Here is an 18,586-nt window from a genome sequence, read left to right as displayed (position 1 = left end):
TGTCATTGTGCATTTTAGGTGTATTTTTGTATTTTATGGCAAATAAATGTTTTGTACAATTTTCAGTGGTTTTGTAGTCGTCTTGTGTGTTTTGGAGTTAATTGTGTGTCTGCACTTGGGGGCCGAACAAAATTAGACCAAGGGCCACATGTTACGGTCTAAGGCTAAAACCTGAGATTGGAGCTAAAGCAGCTCTGCTTACTAACAAACAGCCCAACAATACAAAGCTATAAAATCAGTAAAAACATATACTCTCTGTGCCAAAATGGAGGAACTGATTGTCTGGGACCAAACGTGTTGCTCGTGAGTTTTTCCAACTGTGGCACAATGAGCTGCAGCTCAGGAAACAGCTAGAAACACACTGATTGTCTTTGGGCCACAGCCAGAAAATCCAGCTCTGCCTTGGCCAATAAATATGTCATCTTTGCCTCTCAATGACTTTCTGCTTAGGAAGTGCCCGTCACCATGGAAACGCATCATGACAGTTATCACCTCTGACATGAGGGTCAGCGTTGGCACTGAACGGCCTGACGCGCGCGCGCACGCACGCACGCACACACGCACACACACACATTAACCCTCTTATTATCCGTGGGGTCAATTTGAAAAAAAATAATAGTTGATTTTTTTTTTTTTTTTTTTGCATCATATTTCATGACTTTTCCTAAGTTGATGGTTAAAATTGTTTTAGCATGACATTATCATTATGGTATTTATTATTATTTGCATGCATTGGTGATCCTCTGGAGTCAATTTGACCCCAGAAAACTATGTGTGTGTGATCTTACATCCACACACCTGCAGGTGCAGAGTTGATACTTTTGAGTTGATACATGACATGGGGGAGGAGACCAAAATGTGTTGTGAGGACAATAGGAGGATTAAGCACATGACTCAGTTTGTACATGTAGCCAGAGGTGACAAAAGTACTTGAGTCTTCAGTACCCAAGTACAAGTATAGATACTTCAATAAAAAAGACTGATAAAAGTTAAAGTATTGAAGTTGGTCCCTTACTTGAGTAAAAGTTTAAAAAAAAAAAAAAAAAAAAAAAAAAAGTACATGCTACTAAATGTAAATAAAAAAATAAAAATAACTTTCCTTTCATAATTTTACATTTGAATGTAAGTAACGGAAAATATGACACTTGTTTCAAAGAGTAGCACAGAAATGGCAACCTCAAAGTACAGTTGGTGCCACAAAAAGGTCATTTTCTAATTTGAAGGCCAAAATATTAGAATATTGTCTCAGTTTTTAAAATAACAAATATAAATAATAATAATAATACAGGAAAGAACAAAAAGTTTGTGATTTCTTGTAAAAAAATAAATAAAATAAAATAAAATAATAATAATTGTTTTTCTCTCATTATGTATATACAGTATTTGTGTTACTGGAGTATGTTTGGAGTAATAGTCATCATTTTTTTTTCTTTTTGTCGGTTTGTGTATTATTTTTTTTCCCTAATTCTGTATATTGTTGTTGCTGTTTTGTATGTTGAGTCATTTTGAGAATTTCTGTTGTCATTTTGTGTTTTGGAGTTTATTTTTCTGATATTTTTGTGTATTCTATTCTACTCTATGATTGTGTTTTCTCATTTTGAGCTTTTGTAATTTTGTGTATTTTTTTTATTGTCTTTTTGTGCAATTTCTGGTCATTTATGTTTTTTGGAGTCATTTTTGTGAATTTCTGTTGTCGTCTACTTATCTGTCATTTTGTTTGTTTTAAGATTCAATTTGTGTTGTTTTCTGTGATTTTGCATTTTAGGTGTCTTTTTGTATTTTATTGCAAATAAATGTTTTGTATAATTTTCAGTATTTTTGTAGTCATCTTGTGTGTTTTGGAGTAAATTGTGTGTCTGATAAAAGTTAAAGTATTGAAGTTGGTCCCTTACTTGAGTAAAAGTAAAACAAATTGCATGCTACTAAATGTACTTAAGTTAAAAAAATAAAAAGTAAAACAAATGTCCCTTCAATAATAAAACAGGGTTTTTAAACCAGCAAATTCCATATCTTTTATTCTTGTAGAATACTGGTACATGGAAACAAGTTAAATCTGTTACCTTTGAACACCTGGAGAATTTAGCACTCACAATAAATACAACTTGTAAATAAAAAGTGTCAAGAAAAAAAAGTGCAAATGCTGCTTTAAAGCAGAACTAAATAACTTTTTCACATTAATAAATCCTTCTCGTAGTCCCTGTGAGGGTAATATAAGTGTTTATGGGGTGATTGGGAGGGGGGTCTTTCATCTCTCCCTGCTGTCTCTGGCCAGAAAACAGCACCTGCAACTTTCCCTGCCTCCGACCCAGTGGCAAGACGTACCGCTTTATGGCAGCCCAATACACACATACTGTCGTCACGACAACAGGAATGCACACACACACGCAACCCAGTGCTCCATCAGGCAGCACACACACAAATATCCATCCATCCATTTTCAGAGCCGCTTTGTCAGCACACAAACACACTCTTTTCCATATTACTCCCACGTCATTCATTTATTTCACTTGTCTCTCTTCCTCATACTGTTCACATGGTCACATGGGACTATATGTGTGAAAGCACCCTTAGTGTCACCGTTGTATTATATATTATGTATAGGATTTTTCTGTGATCGGTTGCTACCGTCTTGGGAGAGCAAAGGTGCGCATGTAGCTGAGGGGTGGGGCAGGTGGTGGAGGGTGCAGAGTTTTTATGACTTTAGGGGAAACGCTAAGCACAGGTTACTTAGTTCTGCTTTAAGAACTTGAAAATGTGAATCATAAAACTAAGGGACCTGCCTGACAGAAAAAAACTCAAGCTACCAACATTTTGTGTCTTTTTACGTTGTGGCGTCATCTTCGAAGGTCTTAAAAGTAACAAGCTCATTTTTTTAAAGTAAGGATTGGAAAGCACAGATATTTGTTTAAAAAAAAAAAAAAAAAAAAAAAAGTAAGGAATGAAAGTAAAAAGTCGCCAAAAAAAAAATAAATACTCTGTACTAAAGTACAGATTGTTACTTGTCATCTCTGCATGTAGCTGCTTTACAAATGTTGGCGTTTATGAGGTTGTAATGGCAGCGTCCGTTCCTTTGTCCTGGATGCAGTGAAAAGTCAGACTTTTACAGTTCCTCACAAAAGCATCAGCACAACACAGAAGCTGGAGGAGATAAAACTGTCTCTTAAATCTCAGCAGGACAATCGTCTAATCTACAAACGTTCTACTCTCAGGCCTTTTCAATAGTTTTCCTGTTTTTAAGCACTTCCTGCTGAGGTGCAGAGGTGGACAGCAGCGATGACGTTCGTTTACCGGAGCAGCAGCTGTATATTTACTGCGTGAAGCTAATAAGGGCTGCTGTCTACAAACAGATTGTTTCCTGTGTGTGCATGTCATGGCAAAACAGAAACACACTACATACAAATCAGTGGGAGACGATGACGTCATGTAAAGGTATGTGCTGATCTATAATCAGCAGTGGAGGTTCATCCACACTGTGGCAATGCATCATGTTGGAGTGTTTATAGTTTACTGTGTACAAAAACTGTATAAAATAATCAAGTATGACAACATATGCAACCAATAGCTCTGGTTGCCTTTGTTAATTGAAGGCGTTGAAGGTATCTGCAAACGTTGCATTTTATTAATGCCAGAATACAAATATTTTCTGTGCTTTCCTTGGTTTCCTCATTTTCAATTTTCGGTTCCAGCAAGTGTTTTCATTTTCGTTTTCCTTCAAGTACATTTATTTTGCCATGAAATGCAAAAAAAAAAAATTATCACAAAAAAAATGATTTACTAAGTAACGGTTGGATGTAGAAATGTAACCAATTCTTTAAAATGTACTTGAGTACAAGTAATATTATGGATTTAGAAATAAACTCAAAAAGTACAAGTACCCATAAAAGTAACTTCATTACAGTAACGTTACTTTAGTCACTTTTCCTGAGGGGGTTCACAGCTCTGTCAATCTGTTTTTCTTATTTCCAATAAACAATGTCAGGCCTGAGATCTAATGAGTGACGTGATTGTTTTGAACTTTTGAACAGGCCAACGTGATCTCTGTTCACTGATCCTCCACGACGAGCGGCCTCTACTCTAAATGTCATTTATTTCCATGACAGGCAAGCACCTCCCACTGCTCAGCACATCCATTCTCCCAGCAGGTCGAGCGCACTCTCTGCTCTTCTTTGAAGTCGGGCCAACCAGCGTTTGTTTTGCAGGGTGCACGGATAACATTTAGATAAGAGAATGCTTGTTTAACTCAATTCTCCAGGGGCTGAACAGTGATGGGGTGGAGCTGTGAAAGCACAGAGCTGACCAATGACCTGCACAGCACAGCGCTTTGCTTATTTAAGCAGAGAAACAGAAAGGAAGTCAAACCCCCGACTTTGTGTTAAACTGGCCTGAGGAGTTTCTGGGAGCCGAGCCCATGTTGTGCTCCTATTATCAGAGCGGCTTGTTTATCTGCTCTATTGTGACAGAATGCCTGGTATGCTTTTGTAGGCCTGAGCTGGTGGGAGAACTTTCTCCATGATCATGTTCCAAAAGCTTTCCATTGCTGATTCACATCACTGCCAAACTGATGGACGAGAACATTTAAGAGCTCAGGCTCTTTATGCTCCAAATGCTGCTTTATTAACTTATTTTAGGTAAATATCTAGGGGTGTCCCGATCCGATATCAGCCTGAAAACTGATACTGTAGATATTATGTTGAAGGATAAAATGTGTGTAACCAATTGGTTAATAATAAATGGGTCAGTTTTTCCTCATACCTACTGTTGTTGACTATCGTTCTCTGTTTGACTGACATCACTTGATCAAGTCTTTTCTAACATTCTACACTACAAAATAAGTAATTATTGTTTTTTTTTATTGAAGAAAAAATAAATAAATAAAATTATGTATGATTCATGCTGATATCGGATCAATATCAGTATCCGCCAATACGCAAGGCTGCAATATCGGTATCATATCAGAAATGAAAAAGTTGTATCCCTACAAATATCTTCTGCTGATGTTCAAATAATGAATTAAAAGATAATTTACACTTTTTCTTTGGTTCACATTTCATGACCTTACCTAATTTGATGGGTACGATTGATTAGCCATAAAATTACCACGATGATCTTTTCTTAAATGTGCTGAACACACATTGCATGCATTGGCGTTCCTCTGGGGTTAATTTGACCCCAAGCTGTTTCGGCTGTGTAAAACTTGAGTGTGATCTTACATCCTCACACCTGCAGGTGCTGAGTTCATACATGACATGGGGGAGGAGACCAAAAAAAAAACAAGGGGTGCAAGGAAACACTTAACCAACAATTTGATTCGAATCCCGATTAAAAAAAAAAAAACTTTAAATAAAAGACTGGGATGTAATGATGCACTCAATTCCTTTCAATTTGAATACATAGAGATCATATTGTGGAGAAAAAAGACATTATTCAAAATACAGATTGTTATTCTTTTATTTATGTTGTATTGGTTAAAAAACATTATTGACATTTTCTTCTTATAATCTGCTTACAAACTGTTTGAACCAAAACAAAATGCACATTTCGTCATTTATCACCATGCAAAGTTGAATAGAAATGTGTGTCTGTCAGTATGTGTATGTGTGTGTTGATGCTGTGCATCGCGTGTCGCTCTGTGCCGACGGTTTGGGCTTAATTTCGATTGTTATACCACGGCTCGGACCGGGTTCGGATGTTGCGCGTGAAATCAGGTGACTTGTTTTGATTAGCGCGCGAAAGATGCAATAATGGATGCAGATTGGCCTCGGACCGATTTACGGTACATGCGCGCGCGGACGTCAATAGTGTCGCGTTGAAACGGGTTGCAGCTTAAAGAGACATCGGCTTCGTTCGGGTTGGAAGGTTTCGGGCCGTTTTTTGTCTTCACCCGCCGCTGCTCTTGGTTCAGTCGAGTGTGCATCTGTGCCAAAACTAGCGGCAACAAAACCATCACAGCACCCACTATTGTTTACGCAGAATATCGAAGCACAATCAATTTTAATCCCCTTTTACTAATCGATTTAAGATGTATCCTTACATCCCTACTTGAATATAATAATTTTTTGGCTAAAATCGCACCATTTTATCACGTGTTTTGTTCCAAAGGTGAAAAAGTGCAAATGTTTCATCCTGTATCTTCCAGCTCTGACATTTCACGTGTTTGATGAGTTCAGAAAAGTCACTGATGAGATAAAAACGGAAGAAGAGAAAGTGTTGTTTTACACTTTCACAATCTCCTCTGGCAGCAGCGCAGCCCCGATTCCACTTTGAGAAAACACACAGGATGGAATTTGGGATCAGACACAAGTACAACTTCCCCTTGACCTCTGACCCTACGGGAAGGGGGAAGTGTTCCTGTTATTCAGGATGAGATGAGATGACAAGATGATCATTTTTCTGTTAGGTCTTCATCTTGTTAGCTCACAGCTGGAAGTGACGAATGTTTCTCATCATTGAAGCGGATTAAAAAAAAGAAAGAAAACGCTTGCAAAAGTCATACGTTTTAGCAGCTTTTAATACGCTAAACATTTGTGCTGTGTTTCAGTTGAAAATGAAGTTTCCAGCAGGTTTTTGTTGTTTTTTTGTTCTAATCTGGACCACATTGTTCATCAGCTCTCTAGACATTTAATCTCTGACGTTCAACACAAGTGCATCACATCCTGTGAGGTGGAGGACTTTTCCTGGGAAAGTCCAACACAACACTTTGAGCAAAACACTTTTTTTTTTGTTCAAAAGAAAACAAAGCACTTTTTTCAGCAGGTTTTTGCCATTTCAAGTGCAAAATTTCAGTTAAAAGAGTCTCACATCAAATCAAATGTTGGTCACGTATTAGTTTGTAGAACGTACAGTAGAGGTGGAAATGAACCTGAGAGAACAGCAGAAGTTGTTGATGAAAGATTGTAAATAAAACAGAGCAGCCTTCCAGCATTTATTGTAACTCTTTCCTAGTGTGCATTAATAAATGTATCGGAGAAAATATTTTTTACAAAATAATCAGATATTTATCAAATAAATCCATATTGTAGGCCTCGATCAATTAATCGGAAATAATTTGCTTGAAAAAAGATGTAAAAGGTTGAAATTACTGACATTCTGAATTGATGACATTTTCAGAAAAGTTTCTCACATTGCATTGTGGGATGTGGAGTCCGGTAGATGGATGCATACACGTATTTTACTTCATTCTTACTGTCATTTCCTTTGTTTGCCTCCAAAAACTCTACCAAATTGACTTTCCAACACATTACTATTGTTTTCACAGATTGTAGCAAAACAATAGCGAATGTTTACTCCGGCGTTTACATGGAAAAATCCAAATCCGGCCAAAATTGAAAGTCTCACGGAATGATGCGGTGTGACAGGGAACATCGGAAACAAAATAGTGTTGAGGTAATCGCTTTCCTTTTTGTCTTGAAAAGAAATACAATAAATCAGGGTAAGGACAAACACTTCTGTGCATCAGTTTATGGGACTTTACATCCCACAATGCAATGCGTGAAACTTTACAGTAGAGAGCAAAACAAAATTTCAAGCAGCAATTTCAATCTTTCACATCTCTTTTCGAGCAAAAGAGCTTTGATTTATCGATCGTTGAGACCCGCCCTACACTATGTCTTTATCTGAAGAAATGATCATCTTCCATCACACAAAGTTTGGTAATCATTTGTATTAAGAAATTTACTAGATAGACCTATGCACAGGTGACATCACCTCACCAAGCTCCTCAGAGCGACCGATGCATGTAAAAGCAGCATGCATCATGTCTACCTGCTTTAAGTAATCATAGCACCTGAAATTAAATTATCAGGGTTGTCTGTATTAAAGCTGTCACTTTAACGCGTTAATTGCGAAAAATTAATGAAAGGAAAAAACAACGCACTAATAAAAATGAATTGCGGTAATGGCTTCTTTTTTTTCTTGAACACACCTTACTCCATTGCACGTGTTCCCGGTATACCCATAATACCGATGCACCGGCTACAACAATAGAATCTGAGAAGTCTGAGAAGTCTTTGAGTGCGTTCATTTTAGTTAAAAAAAAAAGAAAAACACACACACCGGATGGAAAACTAAAGCCCAGTTGTGTGCAAATTGTGCAAGAAAGAGTTTTTGGATCAGCGGAGGTCTGCTAGCCTCCAGCGGAGCTTTTCCACCTTAATGCTAACTATGTAGCAGCTCGCATGGACAGCGGTTTTATGGACGGTGCACCAGAGTGGCCTATACGATCCACACTGGATAAGATGACAGGGTTCAGAGCCAAAATGAATAAATCCATGAGTGACAAATGAACAAAGTCAGTGGATAAATGACAGTAGAGGACAGTCCACCACTATCAGTGGTAGAGGATGTGGGCGGGGCTACTACTATAAGAAGTGATTGCTTGATGTTATTACAGTACAGCAGTATGTCATTTTTGATGTGCTAATTTACAGCACTGTGATAGATAAGTGTTCTTACTGTTTATGATGTGCTAACTTATAGCACTACATATGGACCTGATGTTTTATTTCATTTCTATTTTCTATTATTTGTAAATTAACTGATGTACACATCAATATTTCCCTGATGGTCTAAACTGAATGAGTCAGCAGTCTATCGTATCACACACAGAGGAATAGAAATGGTTCAAGTCTGTTAAAAACAATAAATGACTTTGTTATACATCAATCTTTTGTTGGCGTCTCTCAGCAATTTTTAGGTGAGATTAAAAATAAATTAATTAGATGAGTTAATCACAGAGCATAATTGATTAATCACACAATTATTTTAATCTATTGACAGCACTAGTCTGTGTTTTTGGTTCTTTGTGATTACCTTTTTAAAGCTATTTGTGGCGTTCAGGCGTGATCATAAATACACTTTGAATGTGTGTCACTCTACAGGTAATGAAAGTGTTACCATGCCAACAGCTGTGTCAGTATTAGAAGCACTAAGACAGGAATAGGCATTAAACCACCAAAGAATCTGGGGAATCTCATGGACCACAGAGGACCAGTAAATACACATCCAATACAAAGCATTCATGTGCAGGCTGTATGCTAACACTCACACGCCACTCTTTTCATTCTCACACAGGAACGACAGAACGTTTAAGTTAAATCTCACATATACAGTATGTGGCACAGAAGAACTGTGTAAACACAAGTGTCCATGGCATGTGTGTGTGCGTGTGTGTAGGCATCCTTTCTCACACTTTATCCCCTAAACACAGTTTCACATGTAGTTAGAGGAGAAACTTAAGCTCTTTGTTATTAGATGAGCCTGATTTAAACTTAATCTAATAACAACATGAACTAGAAAGCACTGACAGTGCGTAACTATCACCCCATAGCAGTCCCACATTTTGCAGTGTCACCTTAAAGTGAGATTCTAGATATTGATCCGGATCATTCCCAAAATCTAATCACTTTTTTTTATTTTTTTTATCCCATTTCGAATATTTCCAGAATATTTCATCAGTGTTTGAATTAATCTTTTCTGAATTGATGAATAAATATGGTGCAAAAACATGAGATCCTTGAAGGAGGTAATAATTACAGTATCTCTCTCCTCCAGGGCCTCCATAACTTAAGTGACATTTATTATTCCATATATTTTAAAACGGGCCTTTTTCTTACAATATTTATGACGCAAATTCTAACAAACTTTGGACCTAAAATTAAGATAAACATGACATTCTTGGTTTTTGACTTAATTAAATATGTTACTGTTAGTATAAGGGCTGAAGGATTTTGGAAAATCATCTAATTGTAATTTTTTTCCTCAATATTGCGATTGCAATTTAATATGCAATTATTTTTTCAAGGGTCTCTTGTCATGTATTTTTCTATGAACACGAGCAATAAATCCATCTGTTTCATAATAAACAATCTCAGATTTATTACAACTTTGAATTCATATAAAATATCCATTTTAAAGCACAGATTACAACAATATAGCAAACAAATCTGTGGCGAACATATCTGACTAACTTCATATTTAATGAAACACGTAAACATGTGGACTGCATTTCTTAAACGCTCTCTGAACTTAACAGGACAGTACGAGAGAGGACAAGACAAAATTCATTAAAAAAAATAATAATAAAAAATTGCAGCCTTTGCGATGAGAAAAATGTGTTTTATGATGTCGCGATAATATCGCAAATGTGATTAATCAAGTAGAATATCAACATGTGCTCATGTGATCCATAAAACTTGTGGAAAACACATTTCATGCCGACTATGCGGAGATTTTCGGAGACCCGCCATTGTGTTACTGATAAAACTTCAAAATAAGAGCCCTATTTACAAAAGGGTTAAAAAACAAAAAAAATTAATGGAATACAAGAAGAAAAGCTTTTGTTTTTCAAAGGATGTTTGATTATTAGCTTGAAGGATGATTTCACATTCTGCTCGCAATGCATGATGGGGCGGCTGAGTATGACTGGTGTGCCCACCATGAATACTTTCTCTCGCATTTCTCATAGGAATGTCCCGATACAACTTTTTCATTTCCGATATTGCAGCCTGGCGTAACGGCCGATACCAATATTGATCAGATATCAGCATGAATCATACATACTTTTATTACTTTTTTTTTATCTTTAATAGAAAAATAATAATTGCTTATTTAATAGTGTGGAATGTTACAAAAGTCTTGATCAACTGAACAATAGATATGAGAAAAACTAACCCATTTATTATTAACCTATTGGTTACATGAATTTTAACCTTCAATATAATATCTACAGTATTCTATAATTGAATATAAAATTTTTTTTTTAAAAATTCGGAAATTTGAATCCGATATTTGATATTCGTTTTTAGGCTGATATCGGACCGATATCAGATCAGGACACCCCTAATGTTACTCAATCTACTATCTAATGTGAACGCACTACACACTCATTTTGATGCCAGACTTAGTATGAGTAGTATGTTAGTATGACATTTCATACACAGTCACAGCCTCTAGGGGTGTCCCGATCAGACAGCGGTTTGATATTAACTAACCCTGAAAACAAATATCGGATACAATTCATTTTTTATTTATTATATTCAATTGTAGAATACTGTAAATATTATGTTGAAGGTTAAAATGACGTAACTAATTGGTCAATAATAAATGGGTCAGTTTTTCTCATCCCTACTGTTGCTGACTGTTTGAGTAACATCACTTGATCAAGACTTTTCTAACATTCCACACTACAAAAGAGAGAAAAAAAAAGTATGTATGATTCATGCTGATATCGGACGAATATCGGCATCGTCCGATACGCAAGGCTGGAATATCGGTATCATATCAGAAATGGAAAAAGTTGTATCAGGACATCCCTAACAGCCTCTGTGACCATCATGGATCTAAACACTGACAAAGACGCCATAACGGAGACCTCAGGGACTTCTGTGTGGCTAAACGTTTCCCAGCGGCTGGCCTCCATCATGCTGAGAGGCAGCTGGAAATATTTCATCTCTTCAGCTTTAAACAACACCAAGGCTAAACACAGTGACTCCGGAGTAGACAGCTTGTTCTGACCGATATGTCCATCCTCTTTATGTAAATATTTAGGAACACAATGTTTCCTCAACACAATGATGATGGTCAGAGATCCTGTTTGACAATTTGGGAATGTACTGTCCATCTGCTCTCACTAGGAAAACGTAGAAGAGCAAACTTTGTGCAGGAAAACCCCTGATTGAAAAGCAATGCACCTACTTAAATGGTTAAATACATTAAAATAAAATTTAGGCTGAAAGTGATTACACATATACCAGTAGTTAGGGTTTACTGAGGAGAACCCAAAATACAGAGAGTCCTCCATCTATCTATTCTTTTATTTAGTGTGTGTGTGTCCACAGTTTTGTGCTGATGGTATGAGATATACATTAAAGGCCTGTATTTGTGTACTTACTGTACCGCAAATGGTTATGGAGTCTAAAGACAATGACTTTAAAAGTAATTCAACAGTCACAATTAGGGGCAAGGATGTTGTAATACGATACGCATCACGATACTTGGGTCACGATACGATATTGGCACGATATATTGCGATATTCTACCCCAAAAACATGAAACGTAGATATTGATCATTCAGAGGACAAATTGAGTCAAAACTATTTGCTTCTTCAAAACATCCTATTTATTATTATTGTTATTATATCTACGGCGCCATCTACTGGAGTGGAGGTGCGGAAGTGGCACAATTTTCAAGGTTTTCATGTAGAAACAGGAGCTGGTCAACAGAGGCTGCTCCGCTGAGACATGACAATGTCTCCAGCAGTAGAAAACACATGTCCACCAAAATGTGAAAAATACAATAAGAACAATATTGATTAAATATCAGGATTTTTTTTTTTTTAATTTAATTTATTTTTTAAATTGATTTAAAAAAAAAAAAATGGATTTAAAATCACCACCCAAAAAAATCGTAACATATCGTGAAATTGATTTTTTTTTCCCACACCCCTAGTCACAATGTGTGCATGTTAAGATTTTATTCTGTCAATGTCTACGAAAGAGCAGCAGGACGTGCTGCAGAGCATCAAAACAATAACCACGAGCCGGTAAATAATAAAAATCTCAGTTGTGTTGTTTTATTTTTCAATGAGTGTTTCTTATTTAGCATTCTCTTCCTTCCTCTACACTGATCTTATTTTGTCTCACTGAATCCATCTGCATTGGTGCTCCTGAGCAGTCGTCCTGCTTTGTCTATACCAACAATAATAACAATAATAATAATAATAATAATAATAATAATAACATCCCCCCAAGAAAAAAAATGACAAGAGCCCTCAGAGAGTGCAAACCTCTGCAAGCACCAAATCGATCCAGATAAAACTCTGTGGGGGGATTGAGGAACAAAACCGACATAACTGAGTCAAATTACATAAAGCTCGGTCAATTACAATTATTTTGAAATTTCGTCAATGATGAGAAAATTCTTGCAAGTTTATATGTTCTTGTGATATACTCCTAGTTTAAGACTTATATGTATATATAAACTGGGGATTTAATTGTTTATAGTTGTGCGTGTGTGTGTGCGTGTGTGTATGTGTGTGTGTGTGTGTGTGTGTGTTGACCCTGTGGTTGACCTGACTAACTGCCCGTATCCCTTTGAAGAAAACAAGCGTCACTGACCTTTGACCATTTTAAGTCAAGGTTAAGGTTAAAGTGAAGGTCAGGAAATGCATTATGTCCAAGTAAGCAATTCAATCCAACTTTATTTATTCCCTCATGGCACTGATCATAAAATGTAAAGTTCTGTTTTAATGGGAAAATAAAACAACATGTGGCCATACCAGCCTGTCATTGCCTAATCTCGTTAGATCTCTGAAACTAAGCAGGTCTGGGCCTGGTTAGTAGTTGGATGGGAGATCACTAGGGGTGGGAACCTCTGGGTACCTCACGATACGCGATACAAAACGATTATCTCACGATATGACAATACTGCGATTATCGATATATTGGTCAGAAATCAATCTACGATAATCTATGACATAACAAGAAAAAAAATCATTAACTGAAAAAAATTACATTTTTATTTTATTTCTCTGAAAGACAATAAATTGAAAAAGTGTCCTATGAACAGCGACACTCTTTTAGTGCAACATTTCTGTAAATATGTGTCAACATACAAATGTAAATGAATAACTATCTCCAATAGTGTTTTCTGTAAACAAAACATAGGATCTTTCTTACCAGTGACACCATTATGGTGTAATATTCCAGTAAACAATATATTGGTTCCTTTAACAAAATTTCTGTGAAAACCTACCGCACATTTTTGTGAAAAAAGCAGAATTTTTTTTTAAAAATAAATAAATAAAATAAAAATATTTAAAAATCAAAAAAATAATGCAATATTTCGTCTTATCGAGATATCGTCACACTCCATGAGACCACTGAGAATTCCAGGTGCCACAGTGGGCGGCAGTCACCCCAGTGGTATCTGTCATTGTGTCCTTGGGCAAGGCATTTCACCCACATTGCCTAGTATGAATGTAGTGTGTGAGTGAGTGTTGGTGGTGGTCGGAGGCCGTAGCTCTGTAAAGCGCTCTTTTGAGTATCTATGATGAAGCACTATATAAAATCACATTTATTATTATTCTTATTTCCACACGAGCGAGTGTCAGTGACGATGAAGAGGAAAACCTGCCTTTAGACAGGAAGACAGAAGCAGACTCAGCGGTGACACTTGTGTACATGAGCTCATAAATGTGTTGGTGATGTATGTGGAGCGGTGACAGAGGGATGACAGGAAAAGGAAGCAGGACAATCAAAATACTGAACAGATCCGTTACATTGTAGACACTCAGCGCATTCTTGCTGTACGACGCACACGCACACACTTTATGTAAAAGTTGCTTCATTCACTACGGGAGAGAAATAACACATTTTTTATCATTTAAATGTAAAATCATTTGATTTGGAAAGCATTAAATGTGTATTACTGCATTAGAAATTCATAGGATTTAAAGTTATTAACTTATTCCACAGTTACAAAGTTGTGATGTTCAGATTAGATGTTAGATTGTGTGTAATCTTCTTGTCAATCTCTCAACATAGTGACAGAATGAAGATTGGCTTCTGCACTGTAATAACCTGTAGCACCATGTGATCCTAAACAGGACACATACATGCAGCCCAGAATACCACTATTCAAACTGCGGCTCGTGGGCCACATTTGGCCCAGCGTCAATCAGGTGAAATAAAATACACTTTCTGACCATTTAGAAATTGTGAGAGAAACTATTCAAACCTGAATAAATCCAATATAATTAATAGATATACTTATTATAGAGATTTTACACACAGGCCGATATAATCTAATACTTGTTTTTGCTGATATCGGGCCAATATCTGATCGGGACAAACATGAATCACACTATTTCAAACAGGACACATGTATTCTATTAAATGTAACTTCTGAGGCTTTACTTTGGTTGTTTTTTTTATTAAATCTAATTAAATCTGAATAAAATGTGAATGTTCTTCATTATTGCATTAAGTGCTTCTCTTGGTTTGTCTTATTAAACAGCAAGTCTCTTCCTACACTCTGTCTCTATAGTGCAACCATCAAACCTAAATTGAATTTGTATTAACTTATCATATTTAACATATTTTTTCTACATTTGTAAAAAAAAAAAAAAAAAAAAACTTTAAACAATATCATATAACTTTAATGAAATAAAGTCATTACAAGGACAAAGTAGGTCTGATCATTTCTTCCCTCACCAGGACATTTTTTTTAATTATATTATAATATATTTTATTTTCTTACTATAAATGTATCTATATTTTCTTCCGAAAGATTGAGGAAAACTAGTTTATATTTATTAACGATGTCCCGATACAACTTTTTCACTTCTGATACGACATCAGCACGAATCATACAGACTTTTATTACTTATTTTGTAGTGTGGAATATTAGAAAATTTTATCGAAGCGCTAGGGCTAAACGATTTTAAAAAATCTCTGAGTTTTTTTAAAGAAAAATTGGAGTTTCGATTGGATTTTCGATTTTTTTTTTTTCAAATGCACTTAAAAATTACTGCAGACATCAGATATATTGTCAAAAGTGCAACTTTATTGCTGTGATTGTCCTCAAGAGTTAAAATGCATAAAACAATCCCAAAATAAAAAGTAAATGATTCTCTGTCATTCAACAATTTCAAGCTTTAACCCAGGTTTAAGCAAAAGTGCAACAGCGCCTTCACAGTAGCTTCAATTTTCTGATTAAGAAATAAGATAATTACATATTTTATAACGTATAACATTACAATTAAAAAAATAATAAACTCTTCCCTTAGAATCTCAGCATAGTGTGAATAAAACATTAAACATGTCTGTGGCACACATACAGCTACTCAAAGGGTAAACACATGTAAACAAAGAGGGGGCGGGCTCACATCGGAACATGAAAAAACTGTGATGGGAATTTTTTTTTTTTTTTAAATAAAAAAAATGTAAAACTCGAATTTGCTAAATATTTATCTACAAATTTTTTTTTCCAAGCCCTATGCAGCGCTTATATCGATGATTTTAGATGCAGTCTGATCAAATCTGATATTCATTTTCTGGCTGATATGGCTGATATCCAATATCAATATCGGATCTAATATTTATTAATATTAACTAAGGAATCATGCTTGAGTTTTCCAAGAAGCTGTTCCTCACTGAAATGATTGCATAGCGTCCTCTAAGTCGCACTGATGCTTATGTATGTGAGAGCAGAACAGTGCTTATCATTCCTCTGTGTCAGACACCAGATGGACCCACAACAGGCTGAACTCATCCAACAACACAGATGTCCTGAGGTTTCAACATTTCACTTCTGAAAGACCATTAGACTAAAGAAAAGGGGGATCATCAGTGACAGGTTGCAGCTTATGAACTCCGTCATCAGCATGTGACAACAACAGCTGGAAGACATGGCTTTGTGTCCAACCATGAGAGCAGAGCGAGTGGCAACAAGCCTTGTTGTTACATGCACAAAAACTCACATACTGTCCACACACGCCTGCTTTCCAAAGCAGGACTTTGGCCATCATGGATTCACTCCCACCTCACCAGGTTTAAAGACATTTTACAAAAATGTGCAAAAAAAAAAAAAAAAAAAAAACCAGAACTCCAGAAACTACTGAATGCACAAACAAAGTCGTGGGATCCTTTATAATAATCGACACGACTATCAATCAGATGCACATCTGCAGCCAAACAACTCTGTGATCACCAACAAGCATCAGCGTCTGGAGGAAGATTCAATACGAGTCTCTGAAACACACAAACTCACTGTTGGATTAGATTTTGATCAGCTTGTTTGAACAGATACAGACCAATAGTGACTTGCAGAATTCAGACGCAACTGCGTACTTTGAAATTGCCTCAATCCCTGCCCTACAATGTCGCAAACATTTGGCCAAAACCAGCCCGCCTCAGGGTCAAACTTACTCAGGTGACTTTGCAAAGTCAAACAGTGACAGTAGAGCTGGGCGATACGGACTAATAGCCATATCTCGATAATTTTACTCAAAATGGCGATATACAATACAAATTTTGATACTTTTAGTTCAATAAAGTCAATGCCAAATGGCACACAGGCACATTTATTAACAAATAGCTGTACAATATGTGCAACTTTAGGCTTTTTTCTCCTGCAAAGGACAGCACGTGTGAGTGAGTCCTGTAGTGTTGCTTGTTTAGGAGAAGGTCTGGGTTAGAACGCACTCAGAAATCCTTTTAATTGTGCTTTCAATGCTATTCTGAGAAGTAGCAAAAGCAGCAACTACTAAAACCAGTATCTTAATACAAAATAGGTATTAAATAAAAATATATAATTAGATGCGATACTGTAATTTTCTATATAGCCAAAATGAAAAAAAAATCAATATATCTTGAATCTCGATATATTGTCCAGGTTTAAGTGACAGACATGAAAAAAAAAGTATTTTTTCTTTTTTTTTTAGCTGTAAATATATAGGCTGAGGCTAAATGTAGGTGCATTGTATTCTATGTGCTAATATAAGAGTTTAAGATCAATGGTGACACATTATCTTTAATATTACAGACTGCTGAAACACCACAGAATAGGATTATTATCGGGTGTGTGTGTATGTGTGTTACAATTTTTTGACGTTTCCATGTCTTGCACTTGAGATTAAATTTATTTTAGTGAAGCCTTGAAATAAGTGAGTGTAAAACCACTTTTCATAACACCAAGTATTGTTGTTGTTGAGGGGTTTTTTTCTCCTCCCTTTATCTTAAATAATGAATATACATTTAATAAATAAATTTTAAAAAGTAGTCATGGTGTTTACAGCAACGTGGAAGATCTCATTCTGACCCATGTGTCCACACGTAGACGCGCACACACACTTTGCACACATAGTGAGAATAGACATTATTTAGTCCAAGCCCTCGTGTGTTCAGACAAAGCTGACATTTAAAGTTTAAACTCACCCACTAAGACGCAGAGAACATCCACTACGACCAGGATCAGCTTCTTCCTCTGCTCTGTCATGTCTCCTCATAAAGACGCACAACGCGGAACTCAGACAACAGTGCACGGGCTGAGCGCGAGGGACACACCGAGCTGGAGCTGGAGCTGGAGCTGCTGCTCTTCCGGCTCCACGAGTCTACAGCACTACCTGTGCGCGTGTGCGTGTGTGCGCGTGTGCGTGTGTGCGTGCGTGTCCTCCCTCCAGTGCCGCCTCTGGTTTCCTTTGGCTTTGATTGTTTAAAGTTGCGATTCACTCAACTCCCGATACGAATCGATTCACGATACTCGGTTCACGATACGATTCTCTCACAATCTATTTTACAAAATGAGACTGTAGATAAATGATAATTATCTTTCATTGTCAAAAGAATCCCTTGATAAACTATGCAAAACAATGCAATTTAATTACAAATAAATCCTGAATAAAATAAATGAAGAAATAGTACATGTGAAGAAGAAGCCTATTCATTTACATTCTGGCTCTACAGTAAATAATGCAAAACTGCATAATAGTGCTTTTCTTTTTAAAAGTGCAACTGCAAATGTATTTTGTGCCTTAACAATTGGACTTCAAAACAAAGCCCTTTTTAAAATATATATATATGAATAAAC

At 36.4% G+C, this 18,586-nt stretch overlaps 1 protein-coding gene across 1 annotated transcript in view; it reads right to left on the bottom strand.

The window, feature by feature from the left end:
- Window positions 1–18,138, bottom strand: part of LOC114456233 (phospholipid phosphatase 2-like) — a 28,518-nt gene extending 10,380 nt beyond the window's left edge. The window contains exon 1 of the mRNA XM_028437867.1: window positions 17,935–18,138. Coding sequence (XP_028293668.1) covers window positions 17,935–17,995 — 61 coding nt within the window. The 5' untranslated portion in view covers window positions 17,996–18,138. The remainder of the gene's footprint in view (window positions 1–17,934) is intronic.
- Between the last annotated feature and the right edge of the window lie 448 nt (window positions 18,139–18,586).

The sequence above is a fragment of the Gouania willdenowi genome, chromosome 22 (genome assembly GCF_900634775.1).
Source record: "Gouania willdenowi chromosome 22, fGouWil2.1, whole genome shotgun sequence".
Taxonomy (NCBI): domain Eukaryota; kingdom Metazoa; phylum Chordata; class Actinopteri; order Blenniiformes; family Gobiesocidae; genus Gouania; species Gouania willdenowi.
The sequence above is the reverse complement of the archived record's forward strand: the minus strand, read 5'-3'. Positions and strand labels throughout refer to the sequence as shown.